Source organism: Pecten maximus, chromosome 7, assembly GCF_902652985.1.
Source record: "Pecten maximus chromosome 7, xPecMax1.1, whole genome shotgun sequence".
Taxonomy (NCBI): domain Eukaryota; kingdom Metazoa; phylum Mollusca; class Bivalvia; order Pectinida; family Pectinidae; genus Pecten; species Pecten maximus.
Genome location: NC_047021.1, coordinates 25054856 through 25073476, shown reverse-complemented (window position 1 = coordinate 25073476; position 18621 = coordinate 25054856). Strand labels below are relative to the sequence as shown.

The following is an 18621-nucleotide window of genomic DNA, read 5'->3' as shown; positions in this document are numbered from 1 at the left end:
ATAATCTTTAGTTGTGATAATCCTTAGTTGTTAGTGATAATCCTTAGTTGTTGGTGATAATCCTTAGTTGTTGGTGATAATCCTTAGTTGTTGGTGATAATCCTTAGTTGTTAGTGATTATTCTTAGTTGTTAGTGATAATCTTTAGTTGTGATAATCCTTAGTTGTTGATGATAATCCTTAGTTGTTAGTTATAATCCTTAGTTGTTAGTGATAATCCTTAGTTGTTGGTGATAATCCTTAGTTGTTAGTGATAATCCTTAGTTGTTAGTGATAATCCTAAGGTTTTAGTTATAATCCTTAGTTTTTAGTGATAATCCTTAGTTGTTAGTAATAATCCTTAGTTGTTAGTGATAATCCTTAGTTGTTAGTGATAATCCTTAGTTGTTAGTGATAATCCTTAGTTGTTAGTGATAATCCTTAGATGTCAGTGATAATCCTTAGTTGTAAGTGATAATCCTTAGTTGTTAGTGATAATCCTTAGTTGTTGGTGATAATCCTTAGTTGTTGGTGATAATCCTTAGTTGTTAGTGATAATCCTTAGTTGTTAGTGATAATCTTTAGTTGTGATAATCCTTAGTTGTTAGTGATAATCCTTAGTGTTTAGTTATGATCCTTAGTTGTAAGTGATAATCCTTAGTTGTTAGTGATAATCCTTAGTTGTTAGTGATAATCCTTAGATGTTAGTGATAATCCTTAGTTGTTAGTGATAATCCTTAGTTGTTAGTGATAATCCTTAGATGTTAGTGATAATCCTTAGTTGTTAGTGATAATCCTTAGTTGTTGGTGATAATCCTTAGTTGTTAGTGATAATCCTTAGTTGTTGGTGATAATCCTTAGTTGTTGGTGATAATCCTTAGTTGTTAGTGATAATCCTTAGTTGTTGGTGATAATCCTTAGTTGTTAGTGATAATCCTTAGTTGTTAGTGATAATCTTTAGTTGTGATAATCCTTAGTTGTTGATGATAATCCTTAGTTGTTAGTGATAATCCTTAGATGTTAGTGATAATCCTTAGTTGTTAGTGATAATCCTTAGTTGTTGGTGATAATCCTTAGTTGTTAGTGATAATCCTTAGTTGTTGGTGATAATCCTTAGTTGTTAGTGATAATCTTTAGTTGTGATAATCCTTAGTTGTTGATGATAATCCTTAGTTGTTAGTTATAATCCTTAGTTGTTAGTGATAATCCTTAGTTGTTGGTGATAATCCTAAGTTGTTAGTGATAATCCTTAGTTGTTAGTGATAATCCTTAGTTGTTAGTTATAATCCTTAGTTGTTAGTGATAATCCTTAGGTTTTAGTTATAATCCTTAGTTTTTAGTGATAATCCTTAGTTGTAAGTGATAATCCTTAGTTGTTAGTAATAATCCTTAGTTGTTAGTGATAATCCTTAGTTGTTAGTGATAATCCTTAGTTGTTAGTGATAATCCTTAGTTGTTAGTGATAATCCTTAGTTGTTAGTGATAATCCTTAGATGTTAGTGATAATCCTTAGTTGTTAGTTATAATCCTTAGTTGTTAGTGATAATCCTTAGGTTTTAGTTATAATCCTTAGTTTTTAGTGATAATCCTTAGTTGTTAGTGATAATCCTTAGTTGTAAGTGATAATCCTTAGTTGTTAGTAATAATCCTTAGTTGTTAGTGATAATCCTTAGTTGTTAGTGATAATCCTTAGTTGTTAGTGATAATCCTTAGTTGTTAGTGATAATCCTTAGATGTCAGTGATAATCCTTAGTTGTTGGTGATAATCCTTAGTTGTTGGTGATAATCCTTAGTTGTTAGTGATTATCCTTAGTTGTTAGTGATAATCTTTAGTTGTGATAATCCTTAGTTGTTGATGATAATCCTTAGTTGTTAGTTATAATCCTTAGTTGTTAGTGATAATCCTTAGTTGTTGGTGATAATCCTTAGTTGTTAGTGATAATCCTTAGTTGTTAGTGATAATCCTAAGGTTTTAGTTATAATCCTTAGTTTTTAGTGATAATCCTTAGTTGTTAGTAATAATCCTTAGTTGTTAGTGATAATCCTTAGTTGTTAGTGATAATCCTTAGTTGTTAGTGATAATCCTTAGTTGTTAGTGATAATCCTTAGATGTCAGTGATAATCCTTAGTTGTAAGTGATAATCCTTAGTTGTTAGTGATAATCCTTAGTTGTTGGTGATAATCCTTAGTTGTTGGTGATAATCCTTAGTTGTTAGTGATAATCCTTAGTTGTTAGTGATAATCTTTAGTTGTGATAATCCTTAGTTGTTAGTGATAATCCTTAGTGTTTAGTTATGATCCTTAGTTGTAAGTGATAATCCTTAGTTGTTAGTGATAATCCTTAGTTGTTAGTGATAATCCTTAGATGTTAGTGATAATCCTTAGTTGTTAGTGATAATCCTTAGATGTTAGTGATAATCCTTAGTTGTTAGTGATAATCCTTAGTTGTTGGTGATAATCCTTAGTTGTTAGTGATAATCCTTAGTTGTTGGTGATAATCCTTAGTTGTTGGTGATAATCCTTAGTTGTTAGTGATAATCCTTAGTTGTTAGTGATAATCCTTAGTTGTTAGTGATAATCTTTAGTTGTGATAATCCTTAGTTGTTGATGATAATCCTTAGTTGTTAGTGATAATCCTTAGTTGTTAGTGATAATCCTTAGATGTTAGTGATAATCCTTAGTTGTTAGTGATAATCCTTAGTTGTTGGTGATAATCCTTAGTTGTTAGTGATAATCCTTAGTTGTTGGTGATAATCCTTAGTTGTTAGTGATAATCCTTAGTTGTTGGTGATAATCCTTAGTTGTTAGTGATAATCATTAGTTGTGATAATCCTTAGTTGTTGATGATAATCCTTAGTTGTTAGTTATAATCCTTAGTTGTTAGTGATAATCCTTAGTTGTTGGTGATAATCCTTAGTTGTTAGTGATAATCCTTAGTTGTTAGTGATAATCCTTAGTTGTTAGTTATAATCCTTAGTTGTTAGTGATAATCCTTAGGTTTTAGTTATAATCCTTAGTTTTTAGTGATAATCCTTAGTTGTAAGTGATAATCCTTAGTTGTTAGTAATAATCCTTAGTTGTTAGTGATAATCCTTAGTTGTTAGTGATAATCCTTAGTTGTTAGTGATAATCCTTAGTTGTTAGTGATAATCCTTAGTTGTTAGTGATAATCCTTAGATGTTAGTGATAATCCTTAGTTGTTAGTTATAATCCTTAGTTGTTAGTGATAATCCTTAGGTTTTAGTTATAATCCTTAGTTTTTAGTGATAATCCTTAGTTGTTAGTGATAATCCTTAGTTGTAAGTGATAATCCTTAGTTGTTAGTAATAATCCTTAGTTGTTAGTGATAATCCTTAGTTGTTAGTGATAATCCTTAGTTGTTAGTGATAATCCTTAGATGTCAGTGATAATCCTTAGTTGTCAGTGAAAATTCCTTATTTGTTGGTGATAATCCCTAGTTGTTAGTGATAATCCTTAGTTAGTGATAATCCTTAGTTGTTAGTGATAATCCTTAGTAGTTAGATCCTCATCATTTTGATATAAAGATTGACCATTTTAATTTACAAAAGTGATATTATTCATTAAAAATTACTCATGGCAGATCTCAAATTTCAAAGGAGCATTAGTACTGCACCAAGTATCTAGCTGTGTTTACACCTATCTGACTATTGTAGCTTTAGTGGTTTTAGATTGGTTTATTTTGTGTAAAGTCCTATTAACAGCCAGGGTCATTTAAGGACATACCAGGTTTTGGAGGTGGAGGAAAGCCAGAGTAACAGTAGAAGAACCACTTGCCTACAGTCAGTGCCAAGCAACTGCCCCACGTGGGTTTCAAACTCGCGATCCAGAGATGGAAGGCTAGTGATCAAGTGTTGATACACCTTAACCACTCGGCCACCGCAGCCCCGATGATTTAGTGGTATTGTTAACATAAATACCTCTTACTTTAAATAACACAATATATGACACCTGAAAAAATTCCAAGCAAACACTAGAACAGGTCCAATACAGATAGACATTTAATGTAAAAGGAACAACAACATATGACACTGCATAGTAAACAAAGGCTCTAAACCACCAACAGATGACATTCAAGGCTTTCAGCTGACAACAGTAGACAATGTTAAAAAAACATTAACAACAGAAGACAACATTAAAAATGGATGACAACATTAACAACAAATGACAACATTAACAACAGATGTCAACTTAAACAGAAGAGGACATCATAAACAACAGAGAACAAAATCAACAACAAAAGACAACATTAAAACAGGACAACATTAACAACAAAAGACAGCATTAACAAAATATGGTAGCATCAACAAAATATAAAAATTATTTACAACAAAAGACAACATTAACAGCAGATGACATCATTAATAACAAAGGACAACTTTAACAACAGAAGACAACAAACAAAATATGTCAACATAAACAACAGAGGACAGCATAAACAGCAGATGACAGAATTAGCAAAAGGTATCAACATTAATAACAATAGCAACATTGACAACAGATAACAACATTGACAACAGATAACAACATTGACAACAGATGACAACATTAACTCCATCAACAACAGATGACAACATTAACAACAGAAAACAACATTGACAACAGATGACAACATTAACAAGAGATGACAACATTAACAAGAGATAACAACATTGACAACAGATGACAACATTGACAACAGATGACAACATTAACAAGAGATAACAACATTGACAACAGATGACAACATTAACAACATAACAACATTGACAACAGATGACAACATTAACAACATATAACAACATTGACAACAGATGACAACATTGACAACAGATAACAACATTGACAACAGATGACAACATTTACAACAGATGACAACATTAACAACATATAACAACATTGACAACAGATAACAACATTGACAACAGATGACAACATAAACACCAGAGGACAACAATAACAAAGGACAGCATTAAAACAGATGTAAATATTATTGATAGATAACAACAATAGAAATATATGACAACTTAAAACCAACAGATGATAACATAAACAACAAAAGACAGCATCAACCACAAAAGACAACAAATGACAACATTAACAACAGAGGACACCATTAACAGAGGACAACATTAACAACAGAGGACAACATTAACAACAAAGGACAACATTAAGAACAGAAGACAACATTAACAACAGAGGACAACATTAACAACAGAGGACACCATTAACAGAGGACAACATTAACAACAGAGGACAACATTAACAACAAAGGACAACATTAAGAACATAAGACAACATTAACAACAGAGGACAACATTAAAAACATATGACAACATTAACAACAGAGGGCAACATTAAGAACAGGGCAACATTAAGAACAGGACAACATTAACAACAGAGTGCAACATTAAGAACAAAGGACAACATTAAAAGAGGGCAACATTAACAACAGAGGACAACATTAACAACATAGGACAACATTAACAACAGAGGACAACATTAACAACAGAGGACAATATTAAGAACAGAGGGCAACATTAACAACAGAGGGCAATATTAACAACAGAGGGCAACATTAACAACAGAGGACAACATTAACAACAGAGGGCAACATTAACAACAGAGGGCAACATTAACAACAGAGGGCAACATTAAGAACAGAGGACAACATTAACAACAGTGGACATAATTAACAACATATACAACAGAGGACAACAGATGACAACATTAACAACATGACAACATTTACAACAGTGGACAACATAAACACCAGTGGACAGAATTAACAACAGAGGACAACATTAACAACAGTTGGCAACATTAAGAACAGAGGACAACATTAAGAACAGAGGGCAACATTAAGAACAGAGGGCAATATTAACAACAGAGGGCAACAACAACAACAGAGGACAACATTAACAACAGAGGACAACATAAACACCAGTGGACAGAATTAACAACATATACAACAGAGGACAATATTAACAAAAGATGACAACATTAACAACATATGACAACATTAACAACATTCACAGCAGACAACAACATAAGCAATATATGACAACATTAACAACAGGACAACACTATAACAACCGGACAATATAATAAAACATTAGTAAAAGACGACAGTATTCACAACCAATGGCAACACAAATAACAGAGACAACATTCAGACAACAGGACAACATTAACAACAGAGGACAACATTAACAACATTCACGACAGATAGCAACATTAACTATAAGACAACATTAACAACAGGACAACAGAACACAACATAAGTAAAAGGAGACAACATTCACAATAAATGGCAACATAAACAACAAAAGACAACATTAACAACAGATGACAACATTTACAACAGAGGACAATAGATGACAACATTTACAATAGGGGACAACATATTAACAATAGAGGACAACATTTTTAATAGAGGACAACAGATGACAACATTTACAATAGGAGACAACATATTAACAATAGAGAACAACATTTATAATAGAGGACAACAGATGACAACATTTACAATAGAGGACAACATTAACAATAGAGGACAATATTCACAATTAACAGAGGACAATATTAACAACATATTGTAGCAGTAACAAAATATGAAAACATGACAGCATTTACAATAGAGGACAACAGATTACAACATTTACAATGGGGGACAACATTAACAATAGAGGACAACATTTATAATTAACAGAGGACAACATTAACAATTAACATAGACCAGCATTAACAACATATTGTAGCAGTAACTTCATCATTAACAAAAGACAGTTATGACCTGGATCCGTCTATGAAACCGCAAAATGTTAAAGCCTAAAAGTGTTTATTGCCGGAAAAGTTTATTATCCGTCTCCGAACTTATATACGATAATTAACCGGAAGTTGGTATTCTTTGAAGTCGTACTTGTGTTGATTGAGAAAATGGGAAAAGAAAAGGGAGGTTTCCTCACCCCTAAAGCGATAGCGAATAGAATCAAGTCCAAGGGCCTACAGAAATTGAGATGGTTTTGTCAAATGTGTCAAAAACAGTGTCGTGACGAGGTAAGACAATTGAAAGATACATAACGTACAAATCATGTCAAATCACAGGCGTCTGAAGTTCTGACAGTAAACTGAGATATAATACCATAGAAAAAATACGAGTATCTACTGGATACTCGTATTTTTTCTATGGTATTATATCTCAGTTTACTGTCAGAACTTCAGACGCCTGTGGTCAAATGTATCGGGCGACATACATGTAATGCATGATAGCCTATGTTTTTACTGGGACTCGCCATGGAATAATATTGTGTGGTAGACTAGATCAGGTGTACTCTTTACACAGATCACCGCAATACCTGTATAATGTACATAGTACATATAACTAGTAAAATAAATATCTACATTGAGTTATCTCCCTTATTCTGGCACGTTATATTAGCCTAATGATAGGCCAAGCCTATAACAGTAGAGAATCTGAATGGAATTTGTTATATGTTACAGCCAGTACTAGTGTAGGAAATTAAGTTCGATGTTTCGGTGACTATACACTTTCACTTTCATCAGACATGCATAGTATTGTTTGATATAATTATTATTCTTTGATCAATTTAAACAACAAATCAAGACAAACATTGAAAAAGGCAATAACAGACACATCATCACAGACACAACTGATGATCAGAACCTGTAAATAATTTAACATCATTTTAACAATATTCAAGACAATTTATATTTTAGAAGAATGGTACTTGAAATGTTACTCTTATTCAATTGTGGTTCCACTGAATTATCAATGTGCCAATCCATTAAAATTTGATACTGCAGTTAATTAACTTTCAAATTTAAGTTTCTACAAATATATGCCTGTTTACAGTATAATGTTTTTGTGTTTGCAGAATGGCTTCAAGTGTCACATGATGTCAGAATCTCACCAGAGACAACTGTTGTTATTTGCAGAAAATCCGGATAAATACATTGATGACTTTTCAGAGTAAATATCATTTTCATTACATTTAGTCATATCTCAACCAGTATAAATAATAAAAGATTGAGTCAGATGATTCATACTGGTGAATATGTACTATATGTAATGGTGTTTGTAATGCATTAAGGTAGCAGTGTACAGTAAAAATGCCAAATTCTGAAAAATATGGCACATGTTTTAGATATGTAAACATTGCCAGTTAACCTTACATATAACCTCTAATAAAGTATATATATTTGAAATCTGTACAACATTTGCAATTTTAATAGAGCTCTGAAGGATAAGTAAACTGATATTTTCTGTGATTTTTAGAGCTGTGAATACCATGGTAACAGCTTAACAAATTCTCAAAAATTGCTAAATATTATGATATTTGACCCAAAATGGCACAATTCTCTACACAATTTTTTTTCTGAAACCTATTTAAAATTAGATATCTCTATCCCAAAGACAGAATTAATCTTGTTTGGACATATGTTGTAAATTAAGTTTTTCCGCTATCTTACCTTTTCTGTGGGCTTCCATTTTGCGCTGTAGGCAAAACTAAATTTCCTGTGTAAACACACGTTCGGAAAATCCGGAACCAATTTATTGATTTTTGTTTTAATAAATGTGAAGCCTGTATGTACTACTTCATACTGAATATACCAATTATAGTGTACATTTATTTTTTCATTTTTTATGCATATCATAATACAGGAGTTATTTGCTTAACAAAAAAATTGCCCATGGCCAGGCTGTCTTACCGTGGTGTGCTACCTAAGAATTATTTTGATTCTATAATACGATAGTTGAAAAAGACAATATTCATAAAGAAAATTGCTGATTTTACAGAAAATTAATTCCCGAGATTGAATCTTGGTAATGAAACCATTGATCTGTTAAGTTAATTTGTATTCTTTGATATATAGTGAACAGAGAAGCAACATCAAGCTAAAACTGGCCTAACTGATTATTAAAACTCCTCTTTGTTAGAGGTACACCAAAAATCACTAATTCTCTTAGCTACCGAAGTATGAAGTCTATATTTATATTTATGTAGAACTTTACCATTTTGACATTGTAGTACGTGACATACACTTATTGTACCTTGTATTTATGTCAGTTTGGTAAAGTTCAGACTCAAATTACTTACTGACTTTTTTACCGATCATCTTCTTATTCTTTTGTTTAGGCAATTTGCAAATGAGTATCTGGAGTTATTGAGTCGTAGATTCAACACAAAGCGTGTCCATGCCAACATTGTGTACCAGGAGTATATAGCCTACAGGGAGCATGTTCATATGAATTCCACACAATGGGAAACACTCACAGAATTTGTCAAGTGGCTTGGAAAAGAAGGTTTGTTTATTGTTTACTTCTGCCCCCCACCCCTCAGGGGGAAGAAGAGAGAAAATTTAAAGATAATCAAGCATGGATTGGGAAAATCCAGTATTTCATAGGTCCTAGGTACCGGTATCAGTCATTTTCCACTCTAATGAAAATGCTAATTGGCTATTTGCTTTTTATCTAATCATATGATTTTCATATATTCAGTTCACAACTTTTATGTGCAAATGGTCCATGGCTCCTATCCTTCTCAATCCCATATTACAGTTTAAATTGCTTGTATCAATTATTTGAATTTACAAGATGTACATGTGCAAGACATGACTTATGTCCCTTTATACAGGAAAGTGTGTAGTAGATGAAACAGAAAAAGGATGGTTTGTGGCATATATTGACCGAAACCCTGAGACAATACGCAAACAGGAACAGGTGAAAGCTAAGGAGAAGATGGACTTAACAGATGAAGAGAGGACATCAAAATTTATACAGCAACAGATTGAGCGTGCTGCTGAGAAGGACAGCACATCCAAAGCAGCAGAATTTACTGAACTGAAGAGGGAAAATGAAGAAGAGAAAGGTATAATTCAAAAAAGTGATTAACCAAAAATTAAGGATGTTTCTGATGAAAAACTCTAAACATAGTCTATATGCGGAAGCAATCTAATTAAAATTAGACTTGTAATTTCCATTCCACTACGATACTCTACGATACATTGCAATACAAGATCTAACAATACCCCGTTGGAGGTCATCTCGGCATGACCTTTGAGCTTCAAATATAAGCCAATGAAAACTGGTCAATGATGTCATTATTCAGCCAATGACAAAGAGTGTTATATGAGCCTTTGAGCCTTCGTGTGCGTCTCCTTAGAAATACATGTAAGCAAAATTTTTACAAACATTACTGATAGATTATCTTAATGGCCATTGTAATAAAAAAAAATTGCTTATCCTCTGGACGTTACATTGAAAGAAGAACAGAAAACAATTAAACAATATCTTGTCAACAGGATGGATTGTGTTGCCAACTGGATTTCGAAAAATCGTTACCTTACACGTTATTCCCTTTCAATCTAATTTTTTTTTCATGAAGCTGTTGCCTTCACTGCCTATCTCTCATACAATGAAGGAAAAACCATACAAACAGCACATGTTTGTTTAATTATAAATTTGTTGAGGTTTTCTCGGTGAGCCGAAGTGGGCAAAGCCATATTGTTTACCGTTGCTATCGACCATCTGAATCCCTCGGGACGTTACGTAAGTATTTATACTTCTGAAGAATGAAATCACACTGAAAATTTCATAGGCGGAGCGCTGATTGGCTGACCTCAAAGGTCATGCTGAGATGACCTCTTGGGGGGAGTTGTTAAATCGTGTATTGCAGTGTATCGTAGTGGAGCATAAATTATAAGTCTCATCTTAATTAGATTGTATGGGGAAGGTACATCTCATAATATTCTTTACAAAATATTATGAATTTTGATATTCTAACAAAATATGGTATTTTCCCCACTGTTTCAATGCTTTCTTTTTTTCCATTTCACTCCAATCAGTTGCCTGAATTATTTAAAATCCATATACTTGTTTGAAAACAGAGCTCAAATAAGTATTTAGAAATGAGTTTAGAAAAGAAGTATTCGCAGTTAGTTTTTACCCCAAATGCTATAGATGAATACATGTAAAAGTATTCAGGTTCTTTCATGGAGTTCTTTATATATCATGCTTGTCTTTCTTTCACATTTTTGCCAGAAGTTTGGTGACAACTTACATTAAAGTGCAAGTACAAGAAAATACATTAAAAGGTTATGTTTGGAAAAAACATAAAACAGTATGGAACACCTCCATGGTAAACCAGATAACAAAGTTATTTAACCAAAGATTTAAATGCATCTTATATAACCTGTTTTACTAGTTAGGGACTGCCGTTATTTCTGTTGAACAGTCATGTTTCCCGCATTACTAGTTCGATAGAATAACCTGAACTGTTCCAATAGATTTATGTATTTTTTATGCCCAGCCATGAGTAGGGCGGGGGGTATATAGTGCTACCCATGTCCGTCACGTCCTGTCCTATTCCCCCCTGTCCCCTCTGTCCCATCGCGTCCTCTCTGTCCCATCGCATCCCTTCCATCCCGTCGCACTTCAACCAGTTCCATCCCAATGCAATGTAACTAGCTGATCTCAGGAACTGCTGATGCAATCCTCACCAAACTGTGTTTCAGGATCGAGCATTTATGTCTTGCATACATTTTCCAGTATAATATACATGTACAATACTTTTTGTTAATAGTTTTATCTAATGATTTTGCAACAGAAATGCTAGTATATTTGCCTATTGTTGATATTGATTAATCGTAGTGATTTTATATCTCTTTCCTTTGTAGTAACTATGAGTCTCTCCGGTCTAGTAAAGAAGAAGGAGGAAAAAGTCAAGTAAGTTTCCTATTTATTTCAGTTATAAATCTAGATTGATTACGGATTCACATTTTATATCAGCTGGTAAAATTATATACAGTCCCATTATCATTATTGTGTATTGTATTAGCAAAAAAAAATCAGTTTATGAACAAAAGACCCAGAAAGATTCTACAAATTTATTTACACATTTGATATTGGGCTAAGGGGCGTAATATTGGGCTAAGGGGCTATAACATCTGTGGCACTTGACTAAACTTCAGTTAGACATGGTTAGATGTAAAAGGTTAGCATACAGTATAGCAGAAAAAGCTGTAGCCGAGTTCATGTCACTGAAGAGTTGCAAGCTTGATAAAAGAATTCTTGGGGGACTTACAAATACGAAATGAAGTAAGATGCCCAAATTGATGCTGCAGAGCGGGGTGCCTAAACCCTAACTTCCATAAAAGAAGGGGGAAGGCATGATTATCCATGTTCGGAAACAGCTGGCAAGTGTTGTCTCAAATAAAATGCCCTATGAATTTAGAAGCTGTTATAGTCCCCAACATCACCTATAATGGTCAACTGGCAGTGTGGTGGTGACCGTGGTGGATACATGTAAGAATAACCTGCCTGGTGCTGATGAAGTCTTTAGAAACACTGACCAATCATGTGACCTAATTGTCCTCTGTGACAGATCACTGACAATTAAATAATCACATGTAACTTGTACATACCTACCACTGACTTACATAGCTTATATTCCTACTTATTCTAATTCCATAAACTGATGCTTATAACATGTACAGTAAAACCTCACTATATGGTCACCTTCCGTTCTCCGCGATTTTGGCGATATAACAAGTTTGGCGGTATATCAGGTTCGCCGTTAAAACCCGAGTTTGCTGTCCAAACACTATGAATAGTGCTTCCATAACAACTGTAGACTTTGAAAATCAAAAACAATTTATTCATATAAAAAAATTGCATCAAATTTTACATATATATCCTTTGATAAGAAGTAATTGTTAAATTTGATTATTTTCCTGAGAATGTCATTGTAATTGGCATCACATGATCTACAGTAATTGTAACATGAGTCTCAATGTTACCTCATTTTACTGTGTGCATGTTTTACCCGGTGCCAAAAATGTATCAATTGTCATCTGTTTTACCTTCAACCGACAAGCTAACAAAACAAACTGTTGAAGAGGTAAACATTTCTGAATGTCTGATTCAGCTGTAGAATGCATGTGGTCTAGAAATCTGACATTTCATCATTAACTCTCGCGAGTAATGTTTTTAGATCTGTGTCCGGGGTTTACAGTATTATTAACGTTGCGTCATCAAGTGGTACGATTCCTCTGTGTATCCGACATCTTACTGTTGTCTCTGGAGTAACCGAGTCGCATGATATTTTAACAAAGCGTGTAGCGGTATCACAAAAGTGAGTTTTATTCATCAAACTTACGAAACTTACCTAAAGAAAGACCACAAAGCACTAGCCATGGTTCATTGATTTCATGTGTGTACACGCGCTCACGGTGTGAACAGCTTATTATCTGTCGGTCGGCAGTCAGGCACATAACAATAACATAATAAACACACAACCTTCTGGACTCAATTTGGCAATATTAACGAGGTCAAGATGATATTGTTTTTACCATTTGGAAATATGATGGAGGTATGCAAGTTTGGCGGTAAATTGGATGCATTAGAGTGGGAGGAAATCCGTTCTGAATAAATTCATGGCGATAAGCAAATTTGGTGGTATAACGGGTGGCAATATAACGGGGTTTTACTGTATACACTGTATATAAAAGCATAGACATGGATGTTTTTCCACAAAATGCACTTATTTGTAAAATATTTTATCTGTTTCAGAGTCAGTACTGATAATCTTTTTACAAAACCAGTAGACACCTCTGTCACTAAAATTGGGGAAAGCAGTACATCCAGTGTTACCAGGGAAACTTCAAAACCCAAACTGGCAGGACAGAAACGGAAATCAGCCCTGGATGAAATTATGGAGGTAAATTATACTGCACATATATGTATAGTCTTATGTGTGATGAAACCTGAATACCCTCAGAAAGCCGTGTGGTCATTGGTCAGACAGCTAACCTTACCATTTCATGTCCAATTGAGAAATCAAACCACAGCTGTTTTGGTGATACCTAATTGTGTTGCCCACTTTGCAACCTGACAATGTATTTCTTATCTGTGACCTTTTCAGTTTGAAGAGCAGAAGAAGGAGAAAATGAACAGAAAAGATTACTGGCTACATGAAGGCATTATAGTAAAGGTTGTCACAAAGAAACTCGGGGATAAGTACTACAAGAAAAAGGCTTTTGTAAAGGTAGGAATATTTACTACTGAGTTGAAATGATCTTTTCAACTAGACATTTTTGCATTCAATGCCCAGTTTATTAGCTCTTTCCCAGAAAAAGAATCTGAAATGATTCTAAATGTTCGGGAAGTCTTTTTAGCCGAGACTCCTCTGACATAAACACTGACGGGAGACATTTTGAAGGACAGTTGTCTGGTGTGAGGCCAGATGGCCTGAAATCTTTTGTTGTTACAAAGATTTGTGTGCAGACAAAATAAGTCCAATAAGACATTACACACTCCTTACATAAATTGAACATTTCCCTGTTTGAGTGATGATAGTGAAACACTGGTACATGCAGATCTGTCTCTTTTAACAGAGGCACTTTTTGTCACTAGATTGGAGAGCCATGTTAAATGAAGTTCTAGTATCCCTATTAATATATTTTGATTCACAAATGTACTTGATTTTATTTAGGGATAGAAGTTACACTTCCATATCAAATATGCATTACCTGGTAATATCATGCATCGTAGTTGTTAACAAAAGTATATGAGGCAAATTTTCAACTGAGCAGAGAAGAGGCTAGGAGAATATTTCCCTGCATACAGTACTCAACACGAGTGAACTTATATAATTTTGTGTTACTTTTCAGGAAGTGATTGATCTGTACAAGGCTGTGATAAAGATGATAGACAGTGGTGACAAAATGAAAGTTGATCAGACACACTTGGAGACTGTCATACCAGCTATAGGTAAAACAAATGGGTCACACAGTAGAACTAACTCTGTCATTTTGCCTATATGTAGAAGGGCTTGAGTTGACTGGCACTAGTGTTTGACTCATCAGAGGGATAAGTGATAAAGAAAATTAAGAACTTATTTAGGTTTCATTTTTTGTCTTTGATTTTTGTAGAAAATCAGGACTTTAAATGTATTTATTGAAGAATACCATTGTAATAACATATATATTTTTATATAATAAACCTTGATTAGAATTTCTGTAAATGTAATCATTCTAATTACTGTTTTATCATATAACTGGCCTGTTACTCCATGTAATATGAATATATGTCATGCATATCGTAAGACATATCGAATAACACAGCATAATAATTTATGATGTCACATTTAATGTATGATTCCATTGCATGATTGTCTCAGAAGAGAAACACATATCGTCTGAGTCAAAATTTGTCTGTGTCTTATATTGATTAAAGAGTTTTCACTTACATTCTCATAAATATGTGATAGACAGAATCTTACACATGAATGGTGAACATATAGAATTTATTAAAGTTGTTCAGTAATCATTTGATATGCCATTCGCCTCAAGGCTTGTGGTGTATCAAATTGTTAAACTTGTTTAATAAATGTCATTTGACATATCCACTCGTGTAAGATCCTGTATATATTATGGGGGTTTCTTCTCTAGTTCACATTATTACATGACTACCTGTTTAATATTAAGATGATTCAATTTATTATAAACATCCAATTAACGATACCTATAGGATATTTACTTAAATTCCTAAAAGTTTGGTTTTTGATGTATGTACTCTTGACCTCTGTTTGATAAATCTTGTTTTTTGTCTACAGGTAAAACGGTCATAATTGTAAATGGAGCGTATCGAGGATATGAAGCCATACTAGAAAGCATTAAAGAGAGGAAGTTTTGTTGTACAGTGTCCATCAAATCGGTTAGTAAAGAAGACATGATGATGCTGCATAATTTTGAACATCAATTAAATATTCTAATCTCAAACTTTTAAAACTAGAATAAGTCCTTTTTTTTCTGTACATAATGAGAAATCAGTGATTGGATTAAGGGTAATCTAATTGTCCATTGAGAAAGAGGCTGTCATAATGTATTATCACACCTAGTTATTACATGTACAATGTATTTTTCCCTCTAATTAAGACCTGTAATTGTATTTCTGATGTTCAATGCTGATTACTCTCTTTTAAGAAAGTTTCTTTTAAGAATTCATTTTTGATAGTAGGTACATTATGTGCTATCACATGTATAGTAGTGTTACAGGTATATATATCATATTTAACTGATCATTTAGTGACTAATTACAAAAAAATATGATTATTTGTGAAGTATTCTTAGGTATATAAAGAAATTAAATCTCATCCTGATGAAGACTTTATTGTAACACAGAGGTTAGAATAAGGATTTTAAATATCATTGATCACTTAAAGAACGTTCAGAGGAAAGATGCCAAATTTTGTTTTGTTGAAAAAATGTTTTCTTAAACAATGTGTTGTTAATTTCAGGGTCCATTAAAGGGGAGGATGATTGATAATATAAAATATGAAGATATAAGTAAAATTTATCAGCCATCCTGAGGAGAATGAACAGTAGACGAGAAATATTGAGGATGATGAAACAGTGAATACTCATATCGCATATGAGGAAGGTATCAGCACCCAGCTGTTTAACAAGAATTGCTGGAGAAAAAGTAGAGAAACAGCCAAAAATGAATGGCTATGGAATGAAGTTACTGCACTCTATAAATGATCCAGTCATAATTGCATGCAGGCGATATTAAAGAGTGCCTTCAACAGAAAATGCAAGAAAATTTTTTTTATTATAAACCTCCAGCTATAAAGTTACATCAGTGGTCATACCTGCCTTCCAAACCACTTGGAAGAGTATTATTTATAGAACTTTTATCAAATAGAACATTCTGTAGAATATCACAGACAAATACCCATAGACGCTCCTCAGTTTAGCATTCTACTCTCACAAAGGAACGCTAACATTCACTCCAAATAATACCTTGGCAGTATACCCAATACCTTAGCAGTATACCCAATACCTTGGCAGTATACCCAATACCTTGGCAGTATACCCAATACCTTGGCAGTATACTTAATACCTTGGCAGTATACTTAATACCTTGGCAGTATACCCAATACCTTGGCAGTATACCCAATACCTTGGCAGTACACCCAATACATTGGCAGTACACCCAATACCTTGGCAGTACACCCAATACATTGGCAGTACACCCAATACCTTGGCAGTATACCCAATACCTTGGCAGTATACCCAATACCTTGGCAGTATACCCAATACCTTGGCAGTATACTTAATACCTTGGCAGTATACCCAATACCTTGGCAGTATACCCAATACATTGGCAGTGTACTTAATACCTTGGCAGTATACCCAATACCTTGGCAGTATACCCAATACCTTGGCAGTATACCCAATACCTTGGCAGTATACCTAATAGCAAGTGATTGTCAAATTACTATTTATCTGAGGAAACAAGTGAATTTCTACATAACAAGTAGTGTATGTACAGTCGTTTGTAGGTCTACTGACTTTTTATGAAGCAAGTGAGAAAGTGGATGATTACCATGAAGAGGAGGAGAATGTGTATGGAGTAATTTAATATTATATTCAGATTTTAATGAATGTGTTGTGTATTTCTAAATTGGTTGCACTTATAAGTGAGAAGCATGTGAGGTATGGAATTTCATTGATTGAAATCATTTGTGGGTGTGTATAAATGTACTGTATATTTATTGCTGAGGGCTATTCCAGTAAAATATATGTGATATGGTGGAATTTCCAAAATAAAGAAATTTTATACATGGTGGGTGCTGGAGAAAATGTGTCTTATTATAGGTTCTGTTTTAATTAAATCACTTTAGTTGGAGATTCCGGTGTACAAACCTGGAGTCCTGCTGTTGTGTAGATATAGATCTTTAACTGAAAATGCTCTGGTTTTTACAGAATTATATCAAACGTTATCATACATGTACATGATTAGATACATCATTTCATTAAATGCATCGATTCATGTAACATGCAGTAAAATGTCATGTCAAAATCATTAAATTTTGATATTAATGTGAAGAATAAATGTGTTAAGAACTTTGTTTATTTTCTTTTTTCACAGAAACTTGGATTACTTAACAAACTTCACTGTAATTTATACTCGGCGAAACTCTTCTTTACACTAAGTCTGTATGCCTAGTATTGGCCTTACAATGAGGCATAAATTAGTGTACAGGTGAGTGGTATACAGTGTACAATATATAATTGTCGTTGACAGAAAACCCAATAAATACTTTACAAATCTAGCACAATTTGTTATAGTTTTCCAACACACAGACGTGACAGTAAACCTGATTTGTTTAGCTTGCATGGTATGAAGTGCTAGTGAGCTTATGGTATAGTACAGAAGTGGGTATCTGTCTGTTAGCTTTTAACTTCTTTCTAGAAAACTATAAGCAACAGAGAACTGATATTTAGCCAGGAGGTACATATAGAAATGTACATTTAAGTTTCCTCATAGCAATGACCTTGACTTATTTTCAAGGTCACAAAGGTCAAAAATGACTTCAAGAATCTTCTCAAGTTCCATAAGGCCCATAAGGCTGATATTTTGCCAGCAGGTAACTATGACAGAGTGGTATGAAAGTTCCTCATATAAATGACCTTGACCATGAGGTCACAAGGGCCAAATAGTTAAACAATTCATTTGCGAATCTTCATCTCAAAAGACCCAGGGCATTCATCTCTGACTGGTAGGTTTCTGCTAGTCAGTGCTATACATTTTTGCATTGGTTATGTTAACACCAAC

General features: G+C 33.5%; 1 protein-coding gene across 1 annotated transcript; it reads left to right on the top strand.

Moving 5' to 3' along the window:
* The first annotated feature begins 6863 nt into the window (after positions 1 to 6863).
* LOC117330346 (DNA/RNA-binding protein KIN17-like) lies at positions 6864 to 17910 on the top strand. Its single transcript, XM_033888561.1, has 10 exons — positions 6864 to 7034; positions 7874 to 7968; positions 9137 to 9303; positions 9635 to 9868; positions 11676 to 11724; positions 13570 to 13717; positions 13922 to 14044; positions 14670 to 14769; positions 15614 to 15714; positions 16298 to 17910. Exons 1-10 carry the CDS (start codon positions 6915 to 6917, stop codon positions 16367 to 16369), a joined length of 1209 nt encoding a protein of 402 aa, XP_033744452.1. The 5' UTR covers positions 6864 to 6914; the 3' UTR covers positions 16370 to 17910.
* Positions 17911 to 18621: the final 711 nt, after the last annotated feature.